General features: G+C 41.3%; 2 protein-coding genes across 2 annotated transcripts in view; one reads left to right on the top strand and one right to left on the bottom strand.

Moving 5' to 3' along the window:
- bltp3a (bridge-like lipid transfer protein family member 3A) overlaps window positions 1-4,178 on the top strand; it is a 90,847-nt gene extending 86,669 nt beyond the window's left edge. The window contains exon 21 of the mRNA XM_048553429.2: window positions 4,078-4,178. Coding sequence (XP_048409386.1) covers window positions 4,078-4,131 — 54 coding nt within the window. The 3' untranslated portion in view covers window positions 4,132-4,178. The remainder of the gene's footprint in view (window positions 1-4,077) is intronic.
- On the bottom strand, window positions 821-17,588 carry taf11 (TAF11 RNA polymerase II, TATA box binding protein (TBP)-associated factor). The gene is made up of 4 exons (XM_048553431.2): window positions 16,932-17,588; window positions 6,074-6,161; window positions 3,771-3,867; window positions 821-1,292 (listed from the first exon to the last, which is right to left on the bottom strand). Exons 1-4 carry the CDS (start codon window positions 17,315-17,317, stop codon window positions 1,162-1,164), a joined length of 702 nt encoding a protein of 233 aa, XP_048409388.1. The 5' UTR covers window positions 17,318-17,588; the 3' UTR covers window positions 821-1,161.
- Between the last annotated feature and the right edge of the window lie 2,255 nt (window positions 17,589-19,843).

Below are 19,843 nucleotides of genomic sequence, written 5' to 3'. Positions count from 1 at the left end.
CTTTACGTTCAGTAGCTTTTATAGGGTGGTTGGTGGCTGGTGGACTACTGACTCCTGGATAGCAGGGTAGTCTTGTGGTCATCTGATAGGTCTTTGTGTACTAGCTGGGCTAGTGTCTAGCTGTGTTGTTGTGGTCTATTGCGAAGGTAACAGCAGATTGGATAGGCAAAAAAGGTGCTTAAAACCTCAAGTGCTGTTGTTCTGCTTCACGCAGTTCCAAAAAACAATGCAAGGACTGTGACAAACATTATAGGCCAAACTGGAAGACAACCATCAGGATACATGAACACCAAAGACACTAGCTTGGCGAGCACATTTTACAACCTCATCCACAGCCTCCTACAAACCTTCTCAAAACTATTTAAAAACCAAGTCAAATTTAGAAGATTCTCCTCTGGACAGCAAAATAACTTAATTCCACGTTCATATTTTCTGCTAATTTTCATGTCAATAATTAGTATTTCTTTGAGGTGGACAGCAATTTATTTTTAAAAAGTCACAGCTATTACTGAATTGTGCATGAACTTTATCAAGGTTATTTATCTTGTATATTTTGTACATTACATCAGAAACGAGATACTATACATTACTTGTAGGATAAGCAGATACCCAATGAAGCAACTTGTTTGTTACTTAGTTCAGTGCATAAATCCAAAACACATCATTTGCAGTACAGAACTGTTACAATCTGGGCAGTTCAGATTGTATTTACAAGCACAGCTAGTTTGTAATTTTTATTTACAAATGTTCAGTTATCTACATATATTGAAAAAAGTTTAACAGCTGATTGTATGATCTCTCTCCTCCTCTATCTCCCCCCCCCCCCCCCCCCCCCACATCTGTAGTGTAGGGGTATACTGGCCACTGAATATAAAATATTTCGTAATAAGTGTCTGCTGCATGTCTGTGATTTAATAACATCAACAGCTTGCTCAACATTAACAGACTGTAGAAAACTGCCTATCCCAGAAATGTGTTCTGGTTCCCTTTTTTAATTTGAAAAAATTATTGATCAAAATAATAATTCAAAATCTGTTTCAAGTCACAATACTTCAGGCTGAACCATTTAGAAGAAAAACAAGCTTCCCTACATGCAGTCAAATATTTGATGTACATTCAAATCTATATATAGTAGCAACGTTCATTGGTGCTGGATTCCTCTTAATGAAATGAAACCTTCTTGTACTTCGTGTTTGGAATCTGTCCACGTAACTTCAGTCTTCTCACTGCCTCCCGCATGTGCTTTGGCTGCAAAGGTGGAGTTTCTCCCCACTTATCACAAACATCCAGAGCTTTTTTTCCCCAGGGAAAAAAGTCGAAACAATCAATTTAAACAAAAGAAAAACACAAACAAGCATTCAGCACCCTTCATTTGTCAAATTAGCTCAATTGCAATTTATAAGTCTCCATTCTTTCCAATTAAATATTATAGATGCTAGTTTATCTCCTGTGGCAAAGACAAGCAAATTTTTTTTCCTCATCCTTTGTTTTCTTAGACATTTATGTAACTTGCCTTCCTTGAATCTATTCATCCTACCACTTGTGTGTTTTTTTAAAATGTCTCTGATAGCTCACTCTCACTTTTGATTTCTGCTTGCCCTTGTTGGAATGCTCAAGATCTATGATAAGGCTGCTGAAGTGCTGGAATCAAAGGCACACTGGCTGTTGAAGAGTTGATACACTTAGCACTAACATGGGGAAAAAATTGCTGAGGTGGTGCAGTACTAGAGGAGAAACGTGGTGAAGCTTGGAGATAGAGCTGATATCCCACAAGAAATAATAGGCTTGACAGACATTCATCCTTAACCATCCAGTAACCTCACAATTAGGCAATGCAAATGCATTTCAAAGACCTATGCCCCTGGCTGCTGTTTGATGACCATAAAGCAACATGTTACTGAGCACTACGTGGTACAGGATTAGACTATAAGATGCTGAAAACCTAAAACAGGAAGAAAGGCTTTTGAAAGCAAGATGCTCAATAATTGGTGTAATGCTACTGAGGCTCCTTCAGAATTATGCTACTATAATTTCAATGCCCTGATAGAGGCAAATTTATGGAAACAGCTGGGAAAGTCCCTTGCATCTCATTTTGATATGCAGTTAATTTTCTTTTCCACAAAAAAAGAAGAAGTTTCAGAATTTGGCTTGAATTCCATCCCAGGGCAAGGACTGGGGTGTAGGGATAAGTAATAAATGCTGGCCGCCCTCAATGAAAAAAGGACTGCATCACTCAAATGACCTATGCACTTTTTAGGTGTCTGGAGCTCTTCCTTCTTAGCAAGAGAAACTCCTAGAAATTGAATATCCGCCCATTTTCTAGCAATCAATCACTACAGTTAGAATGGATATGCTGCGATAAGTATAAAACCAAAGTACTGAGAATGCTAGAGATCTGAAACAGACAGAATGCTGAAAACTCAGCATCTGTGGGCCAGGCAAAAAAAATTTCTAACCTCTTTCGGTACTGAAGTCATACTGAACTTAAATGTTGAACACTTTCTCTCCACGCGTGGTGCTGAGTTAGATTTTCTGCAGCATTCTATGCATAAGCTGCTATACAATGTGGCATAGTAAAAGACACAGATGGTGTCTTTCTTGGAAAAATACAGGAAGGAGCTGGTAGTTTGAGATAAAGCTGTATTTAATTATATTTAAAGTATTTCCTTGCACTGCACATAACTTGTAGCTCCAATGCCTATCAACAGCTTACAGAAGTAAATTCAGAGGGCTCCTGTAGTGCAGTAATAGTTTCCCGCCTCTGAGCCAGGAGACCCAAGTTTGAGTCCCACACTCAGCCTGATTCAAAAACATCCACAGAAGCAAATTTAGCTTCAGTAAATCCTAGTGAGTTTTTTGTTTTACTTTTTCACCTAAAAGCCTTTTTCAGGAGACTAAATCTCCTCTTTAGTATTAGTTAACTGATACATAACGTGAAACAGTAGCTATCTGTATTTGAGGATACTGACCTGCGCAGTGAGCTGGCTTGTTTTTGTTCAGACTTTTCCTCACCGTGCTAGGTAACATCATCAGTGAGACCTCCGATGAAACAATATTGTTCTACTCTGCTTGCAATTTACACTGTCCAGTCTGTTATGGTGAGCAGTGTCACTTCCGGTTTTGTTCTAATATGGGTTTGTACACCATGTACAAATTCCAAATATACAATGCCAGTGCAGTAGGACAACGTCCTTTCATTGGAGGACTCACTGATGATGTCACTTAGCATGCTGACGAAACATCTTAATGAAAAGAAGCCAGCTCAACGAGCAAGTCAACAACCTCACCCACAACCCAAACTACAGATCTTTGCTAAAACCTTAAATACAGCTATAAACTCGAGTAAGCACTTATAGCTAAGGAACAGATCACATGACTGTGGCTAGCCAGCCAGTACATTATGTACAAATGCATTTCTCCTAACAGCTAACAGCTATCACATTTTCCTGACAGATTATACTGACTGTTTGACAATTATTTTACAAGGGAAAATGCTGAGCGTGATTCCGTATTGAAGTAGGCACAGTTGCTATCATGTACATTTGAAGGTCGGAAGCCCCAATCCCATGTTTTATGTTCTTATCCTTAATCATAGATGCGCTCAAAAATAATGCAAGTAATAAAGTGAAGTGAATAAATAAGTTTTTGGATCTTATCTAGTGTCTGGACATGGATGATCAGACATCAAATTACTGAAAAATAAATTTTAGAAGCTGGCCTTCCTACCTTTTGCTTTTGATGCATTTACAACTTCTATTCTTTAAACTCACCTTCTTCCATGACTTCACCCACAAAGACTTTAGAAATACCAGACATGGCAATCACTACATTTTGAGATACTGAACAGCCTGTGATTGACTGGATTAGCTGGAAGACAGAACAGAAAAGATCTCAAATTCTGGATTAGGATATGAGAGTACACAATTGTAACTAGTGTTTTCTTTGAATGCTTGCCCACTAAGATTATCTACTATGGAGAGCGATCTGTCGTGTTTAGTAAATTTTGAGCACACATTAAAAAACTAATATTGCAGATCTGCAAAGCTCTCTATTAATTTTTTTTTCCTTTGTTCATAGGATAAGGGGTTTCACCCACTAGGCAACATTTATTGCCCATCCCTAATTGCCTAGAGAGCAGTTAAGAGTCACATGTAGGCCAGGCTCGGGTTTCCTTCCATTAAAGACATTAGTGAACCAGACGGATTTTTCCTGACAAACAATGGATATATGTGTTACATCATTAGATTCTTAATTCCAAATATTTATTTAATTAATTCAAATTCCACCACCTGCTGTGGTGGGATTTGAACCTGGGTTCCCAGAATGATATCTGGACTCTAGCTTAATAGTCCAGTGATAATACTACTATGCCATTGCTTCCCCCGAGTATGCTTTCTAAAATGCTGTAATCACAATTAATCTCAAATTAAAATGGAATACTCCTCCAACCTTGACGTTACAATCCAATTTGTTACGGGTAGACTCATGCCACAAGAGAAGACCAATATTTTGTGCATATTCAACCTCACTGTAAATTGTTCGTGCAACAAAAATTCCATCCCAAAAAAATGCTAAACCTCACATTTATTTAATTACCAATAACATACAAACCACATACTTAACGATTAGTCTTGAAATCAAGACAAACTAGCCTAGGTCTTCAATTCTAAAAACCTAAAAAGGAGCCACAATACAGTTACCTGTAAATAATTAAATATTTTGTACAAGGAGAAAGCACTCTTCGTGTGAACACATACCAATAGTTTAAAAAAAGGTTTTATCCTCCAGACATTCTATCCATCTTATTCAAATAAGATCAGCACAACTTCCTGGCCCTGGGACCTGACCCAGCAGATTGCCAAGATGTCGGTTGTCTCTCTCTCTCTCTCTCTCAAATCTCTCCCCTCACAGATTCCGACAGTATGTTCACAGTCCACACGTTTAGCATTGATGTGAACCTAATGCACTGATGTTGGTATTGGAGAGGAAATGAAGCCTTAACCAACAATTCCAACTTTACACTACGATTACGGCATCTCTGTTGAGCAAAGCCAGTTTTGTCTCTTTCTGTGTGCACCTGCCAAGCTGTCACATGAGACATTGGTGACAAGTCATCATGTCCACTGAAAATAAAGTAAGGTTACTTTTTAAAAATTTCATTCACAGGATCTAGGTGCAGTTGGCTAAGCCAGCATATATTGCCTATCCCAAATCCAGTTAAGAGTTTGAATTAAATAACTATTTGGAATCAAGAATCTAATGATGTCCATGAATCCATTGGTTGTCAGCAAAAACCCATCTGGTTCACTAATGTCCTTAATGTAAGGAAACCCTTACCTGGCCTGGCCTACGCGTGACTCCAAACCCACAGCAATGGTGATTTGAGTTAACTGCATTGCTGTGGGTCTACAGTCATATGTAGGCCAGGTCAGGTAATAACAATAGATTTCTAAAAAGGCATTACTGAAACAATTATTTTTCCTGACAATTGATACAATCATTATTTGATTCAATTCCAGATTTTTATTGAATTCAAATTTACTTGTCTCATGGCATGATTCAAAGCTCGGTCATCACAACATAAATTAATAGGATAACACCACTGTGTAGGGAAAAATCTGGACTGAAACTGAATCCATGTCCCAAATGATAGAACGGAGTACTTATCCACTATGTACCTAGACGAATGCTAATCTGTTTTGCTTCGCAAAATTCACCTTCCCTCAGTTATTGACAAACTTAAAATCGCACATCCCAGACTCTATATCGCAATCTTACTGTCTAGTCATAAAATAACCAGGGCACAATCATCAATAGTATCTTCTGAACTACATTGGGTTAGCAAAGAAATTCACCTCTGTGGTTTCTCACAATGTTTCTCTGCTACCACATGAATTTCAGACAGATTCAGTTGAAAATTTAAAAACTGGATGCAGTTGGAAAAAAGCCAAAGATTAAAAACTTTCGACTGTATTCTTCATTTTTCTAATTATGTGAATTTGTATTTGAATGGATTTTAATTAAAACACAGACAGCAAATCACACAAATGCAGTCTAATGAAGAGTAACGAACCCTTTTAATGGCAGCTTTGGGAAAGGCAGAGCGACGATACATCTCATAGCGGTTTAACTGCTCTTCTGAAAAGGACGAAACCAGGATCCTGTTACAATAAAAGAACACCTTTAAAATACATGTTGGCTTCAGTGAATTTTTTGAATTGTCATTGTCCAAGTTAACAGGAGTTGCCACGTATTGAAAAAAATGTAATATACAAGTGGTGAACTTTTGCTGTAGTTGTACAGGGCTTTTATAAGACCACAGGTAGAATACTTCGTATAATTTCAGGTTTGTTTTATTTAAGACAAGACATAATTTCATAACTAACTACTTCCTGGGAGGAGAGGTCTATCGGTTTAGCATTGTGAAAACTATTTCCTTGCAAAAAATATGCTTCAAAAGTAGTCCTTCTCAGTTAACTGCTTTTATAAAAAATGCAGTCATGTTGTTCACTCCAAGTTAAATTTTGGTAAATCCTGCTTAATATACTTTCTGAATACCCTTCTGATAAATTAGTCTAATTTGTCCAAAGTGAACCAAATGAAACAAAGGCAAGATAGAACAGCCTGCTGGACACACATTTTAATACAACTAACCAATTAGTTCACAACACCCATTTGCCTTTCACTCCCAGACATTTCGTATCCATTAACAAAATTCGATATATTATGTTAGCTGTGGGAACGAGATTCCAAAAGATTTATATAAATCAGATGATGACAGTTTTTGCTATACTAGGGAAGTAGATCAGGCTTGTAATACAAAGATAAGATAGGTAAGTATTCTGGGGTAACAGTAACATGACTTGGAGATGCTGGTGTTGGAATGGGGTGAACAAGGTCAGAAGTCACACTACACCAGGTTATAGTCCAACTGGTTTATTTCAAATCGCAAGCTTTTGGAGAGCTGCTCCTTCGTCAGGTGGAGTGAAGAGAAGCACACGGACACAGAATTTAATCGACAGATCAAAAGATTGCACAAATGTTCTCAGTGGAGTGTCGACAGGCTGAATAACAAGTCTCTGCAGATGATCAAAAGCGTCAGATGGTGTATATAAAGTGTCAACAGCTAAATAACGGATGACCAATGATCCAATTGATTGAGGCAGAGGTTATCTTTAATTTTTTTAAAATTAAGTGCTAAATAGCTGGAACAATGTTACAGCTATAAGAAACAGATGCCAAGGGTCTAATCAAAGTAACAACAATCCAAAACTGTACAAACTAATTAAGGTAAGTGAGATATAAGTTGTCAAGGTGATGGTGTCAAAACAAGATAGTAAGGAAGATTTTAAAGATACAGAACCTAATGGTGGGGGTTACATGTAGTGAGACGTGAACTGAAGATCTCTGAGGCCGTCTTCATGGGTACAGAACTTAGCTATCAATTTCTGGTCAACAATTCGGTGTTGTTTAGGTTTCTCGAAGGCTGCCTTGGAGGACGCTTACCCAAAGATCTGAGGCTGAGTGTCCTTGACTGCTGAAGTGTTCCCCAATTGGTTGCGAACACCCCTGTCTGGCGATTGTTGCACAGGGTCCATTCAACTGTTGTGATAGTGTCTGCATGATTTCGCCAATATCCCATTCCTTGGGGCATCCTTGTCTGCAGCGTGTGCGGGAGACAACATTGGCCCAGTCACGAGTATCTGCCACGTACATGGTGGATGATGTTCCTGTGTATGAGATGGCAATATCCATGTCAATGAACTGGCATGTCTTGCAGAGGTTGCCATGACAGATCCTGTGGTGTTGTGGTTGATGTTGTCTTGAAGGCCGGGTAATTTGCTGCCAACAATGGTCTGTTTAAGGTTTAGCAGCTGTTTGAAGGTGAGAAGTGGTAGCATAGGGATGATCTTGGCATGGTGTTTGTGGTCATCACTGACATGCTGACGTAGTTTCTCTGCTCCAGGGAAGTACTGGATGACAAAGGGTACTCTATTGGTCACGTTCTGGATCTGTCGCCTGAGGAGCTCATTACTGTTTTTTTGCTTAGGCACGTCAGAACTAGCTATCAGTTAAGCATTATATCCCATTCTCTTGGCTATGTCTTTCAGCATCTTCAGGTGTTCATCACATTCCTCCTTGTCTGGGCAGATCTTGTATACATGCAAGGCTTGTCCATAACGGATGACTTATTTAACCTGTTCAGGGTAGAAGCTAGAGAAATACAGCATCGTGAGGTTCTCTTTAGGCTTGCAATAGATTGAGGTACTGAGGTGTTTTGTCCCTGATGGTGATGTGTGTACCCAACAATGAGAGATTCTGAACAGTAGTTCATGGCAAGTCTGATGGTGGGATGAAACTTGGTGTGTAATCATTTCAGTGATTCGTCACCATGAATCCAAAGGAAGAAAATGTCATTGATGTATCTGGTGTATAAGCGTTGGTTGGAGTCCTGCTCAAACTTGTGCATGAAAACATTGGCATATTGGGGTGCAGATTTAGTCCCCCTGGTTGTTCCGTGTGTTAGGGTGAAGAGCTGACTGTCAAAAGTGAAAACGTGGACAAGGATGAAGCGGATAAATCATTGGATGGCATCTGGAAATTGGTAGTTGTTGGTATTGAGTACTGAGGCTGTTGCGACGATGCTGTTGTAGTGGTGGATGAGTTTCAAGATGCCTCAATATAGCCAGAAAGGTTCTCACATAGGGTCCCGTTGCTTGATACAATGGGATGCCCAGTTGTTAAGTCTTTGTGTATCTTTCGAAGGCATTAGAAGTCTCCTATGCAAGAAGTACATGCAATGAGAGTGCATAGGATACTCTGGAGGTCTGGGTCAAAGGTATTGATCACTCCACTGCGTTCATGGGTGTGTTCAGTGGTCAGATTGGCAGGTAATTAAGATTAAGAATAGAAACAAGGAAATTTTATTTTACACAAACCCAGTTCTAAGACTTACAATGTGCCAGAAGTGTTATGACACCAATGGAGATGTACTAAACATTTAAGACCATGTTAGGTTGGTCAAACAAAAGGAAGGATAAAAGAACCTGGAAATGTGGCATGCCTGATGTATCAGGGCTTTCACCAGTGGGTGAGCAGAAACACCAACATTGTTTCCATGGTTATAATTTGTATTTGGTATTACCGTATATCGATCTGCACTCCTTGTTCCCTAATTTTTTTAAAAAACAGTTCTCTTTTAAAAACATGAAATTTTTACTTAAATTTATGAACTCAAAATCCCTACAGTGTGGAAGCAGGCCATTTGGCCCAACAAGGCCACAGTGACCCTCTGAAGAGCATCCCACCCAAATCCACTCCCCTACCCTATCCCTGTAATCCTGCATTTCTCATGGCACACCCCTGGACACAATGGGCAATTTAGCATGGCTAATCCACCTAACCTGCACATCTTTGGACTATGAGAGGGAAAACAGAACATCCAACAGAAACCCATACAGACACAGGAGGAATGTGCAAACTCCACAGACAGTTGCCCAAGGATGGAGTCAAACCCTCCCAGGTCCCTTTTGCTGTGAGACAGCAGTGCTAACCAGTGAGCCACTGTGCAGCTCAAGAAATCCACATTCTAAACATGTGGCAGCTAACTATTTTTTTCAGCATTCAATGTACTACTCCACAATTGTTGTATGAGATTCTCCAAACTGAATTCAGGATTTCTGTTGTAAAAGGCAAGAAGCAGGGAGAGGATGAAGTCTGAAAGTAAGCTAATTAATAAGAGTGCTATAGACTAGGCCAGGAACCCCAAAGTACAGTATGGAGATAGACTACTACCTTTAGTATTTTTTAAAAGACAAGTGTGAGGCGCTGGGTTCCAGATATGATTCAGTTGGTCCACCACTAAGCTTTAATAAACATAGGAACACAGGAATTAGGAGTGATGGCAGGCAATCCAGCCCTTTCAGCCCACTCTGCCCCTTAACGTGATCATAGCTGATCTTATCCCAGTCTCAACATGCTTTCCTGGCTGGTCCACATTGCCCTTTATCTTGCTTTTTATCAGAAACATATCAATTTCTTTCTGTTGATTGATTCTCCTTCCACTGCACTCTGGGGCAGTGAGTTCCACAGATTCACAATCCTGAGAGAAGTAATTTCTCCTCATCTCAGTTTTGAATCTACCTCCTGTCACTCTCATCTATGATCTCTTGTTCAAAACTGGCCTACAAGGGAGAACATCTGTTAAACGTCCAGCTTATCAATCCCTTTTAGCATTTTATATACCTTAATCAGATCCTGCCTCAATCTTCCGAATCGAGAGAATACAAGCCCAAGCTATTCAACTGCTCGTGACACAACAGCCCTTCCATCCCTGGAATCATTCTGGTGAACCTACTCTGAACAGCCTCCAGGGCCACCACACCTTTCCTCAAGTAAGAAGTCCAAAACTGGACACAATACTTCAGATGTGGTCTCACCAATGCCTAACTCTAACACCGCTTCTTCACTTTAATACTCCAGTTCTTGTGCAATAAATGCCAGAATTCCATTTACCTTTATTATCTGCTGTACATGCATACCCAACTTTTGCAATCCGTGACAAGGGCACCCATGTTCCCCCTGCACTGACATACTTTGCATCTGCTTCCATTTAAATGATTTGCCCTTTTATTTTTCCAGCTAAAACGGACAATCTCACATTTATTTACATTAAAAATTTTTTGCCAGATTCTGGCCCATTCTCCTAGCCTATCAATATCCATCTGTATACTCTGTCTCCTCATCACAGTCTGCTTGCCAAACATTTTAGTATCATTGTGGATTGTAGTATGTTACTCTGTTCCTGCACGCAGATCATTTATATAGATTGCAAATACTTGAGGTCCAAGAAGCCTGCAGTACTCCGTTACAGTTCACCATCCTAGAAGGATTTATCCTGACCCTCTGCTTTCTGCCAATCAGCCAATCGTCTATCTAAGCCATTACTCTACCTTAAACCCCCTAGAATCTAACCCCTACTATCACCTTGTCAAATACCGTCTGGAAGTCTAGATAGACCTCATCCACCAGATCCCCATTATACACCTTGCTGGTGACATCCTCAAAGAATTCCAGCTAGTTTCTCAAGCATGACTTGCCCTTAACAAACCACACCAACGCGGTGAATTGAGCTTTGTTCTTCCAAGTATTCACTTCTCTTTTATGACTGATTCCAGTAACTTCCCTACGACCAGATCAAACTAACTGGTCTATATTTCCCATTTTTTGCCAATCTTTTTTGAGTAAGGGTGTCATATTAGCATATTTCCAATCCACTGGTGCCTTGCCAGAATCCAGGGTATTTTGCAATATCATAACTAGAGCACCCACTATCTCTGCTACCACTTCCCTTAATAACCTAGGGTGCAGGCCATCAGGCACTGGGAACCTAACTACCTTTTAATCCCATCAGTTTACTTAATACCTACTTCCTAGTTATAGTAATTTCACCAAGTTCCTCTGTAGTAACTGCAGTTTTTAGGAATAAATTACCTTCCATTCTAAAACTGGTTTAGTGCTTCTGCCATTTGAGTTTCCCATTATTACCTCACCGTATTTGTACTCTAAACACACTTCATACTTATAATACAGTTAAAATAAAGGAAGAATTGGCATAATTTTTTATTCGCTGGAAATACTTAACAAGATAATGTATTATTTAACCACTAGTCATCAACTGTTCCAATATAGGCAATATCCCATAAACACACCCCTTTGGCAAAAAAGCAAATCAGCAAACACACAGTTACGCAATTATTAATTGCCTGCTGTGTTCCTCCAGCTCCACACTATGTTATCTATGAACTATTACTAGTGTTTTTTAGACATATGAAAGGTGAGAGAGGGGGGAGAAAGAGTAATGGAAAACAAAGAAATGGTCAAGGAACTGAATAGCAGAAGACAACAGCAACATACCTGGACTTAAGAGTATGTCATGGCCATCACTAAGAAGAAGGTGCTGGAGAAGCTGAAAAGACTGTAGGTGGATAAATTGCCCAGACCTCTCAAATCTGTTAAAATTCTTTGAGGAGTGCATGAGTAAGTTAAAGGAGAGCCAGTGGACATGATCTGTTTGGATTTCCAGAAGGTTTCTGCCAAGCTGCTGCAGAGGAAACTGCTAAATAAGATAAGAGCCCATGGTATTAGGGGCAAGCCACTGGTAAGAGATACAGGATTGGCTGGCTGGCACAAGGCACAGGAGTCAGAAAAAAGGGGTCTCTTTCAGGATGGCAACCAGTAATTTACAGAGTTCTGCAGGGCTCAGTGTTGGGGCCACAAAAACTCTGACTAAACATTAATGATCTGGACTGAGAAACCGAGGGAATTGTTGCTAAGTTTGCAGATAACACAAAGATAGGTAATAGAGGGACAGATAATGTTCAGTAAGCAGGGAACCTGCAGGAGCACATGGCCAGGCTAGGCAAGTAAACAATCCTGGGGATAAACAGCTTGACTTACAAGGAGTAGTTGATGATTCTGGGTTTTGTACTCGATGGAGTTTAGAAGGATGGGGTGGGAGAAATCTCACTAACCCACAGAATATCGAGACGCCTGGTTGGAGTGTACTTGGGGAAGTCTTTTTCCACGAGTAAGAGACCCCTACCCGAGGGTACAATCTCAGAGTGAGGGGACAACCCTTTAGAACTGAGCTGAGGAACAATTTCTTCAGCCAGAGAGTGGTTAATCTGTGGGAACTCATAGCAGGCGATGGAGGCGAAGTCATTGAACGTATTTAAGACAGAGGTAGGTAGGTTCTTGGTTAGTAAGAGAATCATCAGGAGAAGACTGGAGAATGGAGTTAAGAAACACAAGTCATGATTAAATTGTGGAGCAAACTTGATGGGCCAAATGGCTAATTCTGTTCCTATACCATATGATCCATCCTGAAGATACTCCCTCTTTGGCATGACAAAACACTATCGGCAGGCTGGCAGTTAACAGACAATCAACTTCAGTTGCAGAATCCTGATGCTCTACTGATCATCAACGCCATCATGTCCAAATTCTGGAAGCTGTTTCTCAACCAGACTCAAAGAAAAATACTGAGATTGTTTCATATTGCTCAAGTAGAACAAACAGTATTTTGTAAGGTCAACATACGTTCTGTTTAATATACTGCCCATTCCTCCAACAGTGCAGTTCCCAAATGTGATATGGTCAGATAATGTCATTAAGCTCCCTTCAAGAAATAACACCATATCTCAAAACAGTGAGGCTCTTTGTTTAAAGGAGAATGCAAATGTGCTAGAGGCTGCTCAGAGGTGGTTTACTAGATTGATAACAGGAAGTGTATTTTGAAAGAAGATTGAACAGGCTGGGTATGTTTTCACTCAGGTTTAGAAGAACAAGGGCAATTTGATAAAGTTAAGTTGATAAAATCATGAACTGTCTTTACAGCTGGACACGGCAAGAATTTCCACTTTAGTGGATGAGTCCAGAACTAGGGGGACATTGTTTTAAACTCGGGTGTTGTTCTTTTAGAGCACAACTGAGTATATTCTTTCTGAGGCTGAGAGACTTGGAACTCTCTGCCATGGAAGGAGGTCAAAAATTAACTATTATTAAGGTGAAGGTGGACAGATTCTGGTTAGGCAAGGTAATCAAAAATTGTCAGTAGAAGATAGGAATGGGAAATTCAAAACACAAACAGGTCAGCAGTGACCTTGTTCAATGGCAGAATAAAGGCTAGGACAGCCTATTTCAGCTCCTTTGGTATGTTTGTTTGAATCTTGTTTTTAGATTGGATGGGAGGATCAATGTTGAATTATTGATAAGAAGCTCAGGATCAATAAAGCAGTTCAGTATCCATCATATCCCACCACACTAATACCACAAATGTTAAAATTGTAACTTGGGTTTCAAATTATGATCATTTGATTGGCACAGCTTGAGTAGAATCATGCTGTTGTTTGATGTACCAGCTAATATCTGCTTTTTAATGTTTTGGTACTTTTTTTTTACCAGTTGATGTGTATTAAGTATACCGGAGAAATACAGCAGGTCGAGAACTTCTGTAGACAGAAAACAGTAAATATTTCATGTTAAGCGACCCTTTGTCAGAACTGAAGGTAGCTGCAGAAGCTGGAATTTATGCTGCTTAAAGAGTGTTGATGTAAGGATACTAGTGATAGTGGGTCATGTCGTTTTGTGGCTCGTTGATGTTCATAGTATCATACAGATGAGGAAGGACACCACTTTGACTGGGACAACACATCCATCCTAGGACAAGCCAAACAGAGACATGCACGAGAATTCCTAGAAGCATGGCATTCCAACCAGAACTCCATCAACAAACACATTGATTTGGAGCCAATCTACCATCCCCTGAGAAAAAGAACAGGAAATGACATCACCAACCCAAGGAAACCTAAACAGATAAATAGAAAGTGGGACATAACACCAGCGCTTCATCGGAGGCTCACTGATGATGTTACCTAGAATGGTGACAAAACATCTGAAAACTAACCTTCCAGCTCAGCGAGCAAACTCACATCCAGAAACTCAACCTGAGCTACAAATCTTCTCAAAACTTGCAAGGGACAGAGTGCTCTCACATTCAAATTGTTAAACTTGACATTCAGTCCCAAAGCTGTAAGGTGTCTAGTGAAAGACAAGGTGTTGTTACCTCAGCTTGTGTTGAGCTTCACAGAAGCAATGCAGGAGACGTGATACAGGAATTCTGGAATGGGAACAATGGTGGTCAGCTGAAGTGACAAGCAACTAGGATAACGTTTAGGAACAGAACATAGGTTTTCTGCAAAGTAGTCACCCAGGCTGTGTTTAGTCATCCAATTGTAGAAGAGACCACATTGTGAGCACTGAATACAGCAGATAAAATTGAGGTGCAGGTCGATCATAGCTACACGGCTGGAGCCTTGGACACTGAGGAGGTATAAGGTAAATGGGCAAGCATACACCTTCTGCGACTGCACAGGAAGATGCCAAGGGGGTGTGGGGTGGTTTTGGAAGTGGAGGAGTGATCAAGTATCCCAGAGGGTGTAGTCCATGCAGAATGTGACAAGAATGAGAGGAGTTTGAATCTAGTGGTGGCATCTCATTGGAAATGTTAACTTTGATCCTTGAGATCCAGAGGCCGGTGGGTTGTAAGTGAGGATCAGTTGTAGGAGGGGAGTGCACGGGTCAGGGTAGAAGTGTAGAAGGTAGATCAGACATGGCTGAGAATCCTGCCAAGTCGAGTGATGGCCAATCACTGGTTGAGGAAAATGATGGACATTCCAAGGCCCCCGCTGCAAAAGGTGGCATCATCAGAACAGATGAGTCAGACACAAAGAAACTGAGAATGGGATGGAGTCCTCAAAGGAAGTGGAGTGAGGGGGCAGGTAGTCAAGGTAACTGAGGGAATCACTGGGTTTGTAATGGATATTAGTGACCAGCTGGAAATGGAAATGGAAACAGATGTAGAAGAAGGGGAGGATGAGAACAGGATGCAAGTTGTAAAGAAGTTTGATAAATTTTTCCCTTCCAGATGAGAAAGGGAAGAGCCCTGAGACTGTCATCAATGTACTGGAGAAAGGGTTGTGGGGAAGGACCAAAGTAGGACTAGAACAAACACTGAGACAAACATAACTGGTGCTCATGTGGGTATGCATGGCCGACCTCTGGCCTGAAGAAAGTGAGAAGAGGTAATGGAGAAGTTGTCCAAAGTGAGGATGAGTTGAGGAGAGTGGTAATGGATAAGAAGAGTTCAGGGTTACTCTCAATGAAGAAGGAGAAATCTTCAGACCATCTTAACGAGGGATTGGATGTCCACAGTCAAGAGGAGGCACCTGGTGCCAGCAAACTGGAAATTTTGAAATGAACAAAGTGTCAGAAGAATTGTGAATATAAGTAGGAGTGGTCTGGCCAAAGGGAGAGAGAAAAAAATTAAGTCAAAAAATGATGAAATGTGTTTCGTGGCGCAGGAAGAGGGTGAAATGATGCTATTACCTGGGCAGACATAATGGGAACTGCAGATGCTGGAGAATCCAAGATAACAAAGTGTGAAGCTGGATGAACACAGCAGGCCAAGCAGCATCTCAGGAGCACAAAAGCTGACGTTTCGGGCCTAGACCCTTCATCTGAAACGGCAGCTTTTGTGCTCCTGAGATGCTGCTTGGCCTGCTGTGTTCATCCAGCTTCACGCTTTGTTATCTATTACCGGGGCAGCTCCGTTTGTGAATTCTGGGTCGAAGACAGAAGTGGGCTGAGTTTGGGGAACTGAGACAGGAAATTGTTTGGGTCAGCAGGCAGGAGGAAAGCGCGATTCCCTGAGTGAAGTGAAGTTAGTGATGTCTGTGGAAATAATGTTTGATGGTGGGATCTTTTGGGGGAGAGGGTAGAATAGTTGGTGGTCAACTGGAAATATGCATAGAACTCTGCAGGAGCTGAGCAACTGTTGTTACCCCTCAAAACTTTATGTTAGATCATGTCAGCAATAATCCGAGCAAATATCGAAAGTGAGGTGAACATTTTGATGCGGGAGCAAATTACGGCAGAAACTTGAATCTGTACTGAAAGCAACTCTGATGAAGTCATCTCCACTCAAAACTATAGCTTGCTTTCCTTCTATGTATGTTACCTAATGTGCTGAGATCGCCAACATTTTGATGTGGTTTTGTTGGAGGTTAATACTAATTTATTTTAATCCTCCCAGTCACTAAGCAACTACTGTACTCAGAATTTGCAACATTTCTCTTCTTTGATGCAAATATTTCGATTTTAAACCATGAAAACTGACTCTCCAGTCCAACTCGTCCACACCGAGCAGACATCCTATATAAATCTGGTCCCATTTGCCAACATTTTGCCCATACCCCAGTTAACCTTTCCCATTCATATACCATCCAGGTGCCTTTTAAATGTTGTAATTGGACACGGGGACAGTTCATCGCCGGGGGTAGAAATCCTGTAGCTAGAGCCCCACAACTCACTGCATCTTCTGGATTTCGTCCTCGTCCACCTTCTGCTTCTTGTCCTTTTTGTCTCTGGCCGGCTCCACCCGCAGCCTCTTAGCCTGGTGGACAGCATCTCCATCCTCATCGTCCTCCTCTTCCTCGGCACCGCCTTCCCGGGGCGCCGCCGGCTTCTGGTCCGTTTGGGCCTGTCTCCCACCCGCGGCTTCCCCTGCCGCCGTCGCCTCTTCTTTCTCCTTCACTACTGCCGCCGCCGCCACCACTGCCGTCTCTGCACCACTGGGCCCCGGCTGCTCAGCCGTACCGTCCGGGGGTAAAACCTCAGCCTCCACCACTTCTCCGGCCTTAGGCGGCTCGGCCGGTACCGCGGCCGCTTTAAACTTCGCCTCCTGCTCCAAATCCATGGATCTGGCCCCGGGTGACCTGCTGACGGATCCCGGTGAGGCACAAACCGCACGGAGATCGCGAATTCAAAACTGCGGCTGATCCCGGGTCTAGACCTTTTTGCTGCTGGGCCTGATGTGTTCATCCATCTCCGCACCTTGTTATCTCAGATTCTCCGGCTGATCTCGGGTCTGCGTTCGAGAAAGATGTCCCAGGCCTGAAGCTACCGCGGCCGCTCAGCCCGACTGATCCCCGAGTTCAGCTCCTTCCTCTGGCTGCAATGTTAGGGCTTTGTGGCTCCTCCTGGATGTTGAGATCTCCAGCTCCTGTCTCAGAAATTTGCATTTCTGTTTAAGAATGGGTTGTAGTCACAAAAAACACACATTGCTTGGACTGAAATAAAAATAAAATACTGTATGTTGCAAATACCGGGACGGGAAAGCAGTTATAACCTTTAATTTCAATGAACATCAGACTGGTTGTGAGTTTTTATTTCAAGGTTTGCAGTAATTTGCTTGACAATATATCTTAATAATTTAATGTTTCTGTAGCTTGAAACGTTTTAAACCTTCATTGAGTAGTGTTTGCGGGCACTACATCCTTAGCTTGAGGTATATCTCCACTTCCAGTATAGAAAAAACAATATTAGTTTTCTTTATAGTCTGTTATTGTGGTTCAATGCTGTTAATTCACATCTCCACCTCCGTCAGTGTTCGTTAGACCACTAAGATTGGTCAAGGAAGGTCTGTCGCTTTCGTTTTGTTGCTCTGAAGCTGCTGGTCAAGTGGAACATTTGCACGTTGCGTATTGCTGATGAGGGAAGGAGAACGTACCTTCAAAGATTTTAAGATAAGGAGCTCTGGCGGGTAGTAAAATGCAGAACTGAGTTTAAAGCATAAGTCCCCAAAAGCCGTGGCGCTTGCATTGTTTAATATTTTTATATACAATAAAGTTTTTGTATTTGTTTAAAAATGTGAAACCTGATGGTTCTGTCAGTTTAATGCTGGGTGTTCGGATCTCTGAATCGTATCAGTCTCTGATAGCATCGTAAAGCATAAGTAGAAAGAACACTCAAAAACAGATTCCAGACAAGAAAATGTACAATTATGGCCAGGGCTGAAAAACCACGGAGGTCGCTTCTAGAGGAAAAAGATTGACTCAGGGGGCCGTCGCTGGATGATGCATGTGACTGTAAAATGGCAAACAAGCGATTGTGGCTATCACAAGACAGATAAATGTGACATAGCACGACAGCAGGTTTCCTGATACCGGTATCTCCAAACGGAGAGTAAGGCACACTTGTAATCATAAACAGGTTTGCTAATCACTTTTACTTGAAAATTGTGTCATCTAAAAGAGACTTAGGAATTAATTTGATCCTTTATAGGAATGGTGAATCAGAAAACTTTAAATGGGAAACATGGATCACATGTAACAACGCCTTATAACATACAAAAACACCACACCATCCTTTCGTAATGAATCTTTGTTATATTTTAGTTGCACAGTTGTTTCAAGGTTGGCTACTTGCAAAGAACATACAATCATTTTGATGATGAATTAAATCCGTGAAGCACAGCTACTAAGGCAAAGACAAGATTTTTGTCAGGAAATGGAATCAAAGTTTTTCAGGGTTAGGTCGGAATGTGGAATTAAAAGATTAGCCATCATCTTTGTGCTGCAGGTTCATGGGGCCAAATGGCCTACTTAATACACCTACTTTGTATGTTTGTACTAACGAAGAAATAATGGGCTCCACTTGCATTTGCATTTGGAGAGTCAGCGTGTGCAGCAATAAAAGGTAAATTTCATACCCAAGCAGCAGCCACATGCAGTACATGCAATCACAAGATGAAAGCAATTAAGATGTGGCCAAACTCACCATCAGGTGAATAATTTGAAGCTCTAGGCTGAGTGGAAAGAGGCCCCTGGACAAGCAGGCAGTCTCTGCCGGGAGTAAGTGGGTCAACTGCGGTCTAAAAATTGCAGATTTTAAATATATTTCAAAAACTGTCCTTTCTCCTCCTTTCATGCCGTCATTCTTCTGCCCTTATTGTGCCACTCACAACTTTTATTGCCTATTGGACCATAGAATCTCTGTGGATGCAGGTCATTCAGCCTATGCACTCCACACCAACCCTCCCAAGGGCATTCTACCCAGACCCCCATCCTTTTCCCTGTAACCCTGCATTTCTCATGGCTAATCCACCTAGCCTGCACATTCCCAGGCAATTTAGCCTGGCCAGTCTGTTGTTATTATCCTGGAGGTTACCACTATCCTCCCCATCAGTACTTACCATGCCACCAGCTTTCACGTCATCCCCAAACTTCCTGATCCCTTATATTTAAGTATAAATTATTAATGAACGCCACAAACAGTACGGGTTGTAGCATTGAGCCCTGCAGAATCAGACTGGACACAGATGTCCAAACATAGAAACATCACTCTGCTTCCTGCCCCTCGGTCAATTTTGAATCCACTGTGTTGCTTTGTCTTGGAACTTTCTTAACTGATCTGCCATTTCAGCCTTGCCAAATTGCATGTA

Source organism: Stegostoma tigrinum, chromosome 21 (assembly GCF_030684315.1).
Source record: "Stegostoma tigrinum isolate sSteTig4 chromosome 21, sSteTig4.hap1, whole genome shotgun sequence".
NCBI lineage: Eukaryota > Metazoa > Chordata > Chondrichthyes > Orectolobiformes > Stegostomatidae > Stegostoma > Stegostoma tigrinum.
This window is presented reverse-complemented; position numbering and strand designations above follow the sequence as displayed.

What these genes read in the sequence shown, in the direction of transcription:
- taf11 (XM_048553431.2), bottom strand. Translation starts at nt 17,317, where the DNA reads ATGGATTTGGAGCAGGAGGCGAAGTTTAAAGCGGCCGCGGTACCGGCC. An exon ending in GACGAAATCCAGAAGATGCA is followed by an intron (nt 6,162 to 16,931) that starts GTGAGTTGTGGG and finishes TTATTGTAACAG; the next exon opens with GATCCTGGTTTCGTCCTTTT. An exon ending in CCAAAGCTGCCATTAAAAGG is followed by an intron (nt 3,868 to 6,073) that starts GTTCGTTACTCT and finishes TCTGTCTTCCAG; the next exon opens with CTAATCCAGTCAATCACAGG.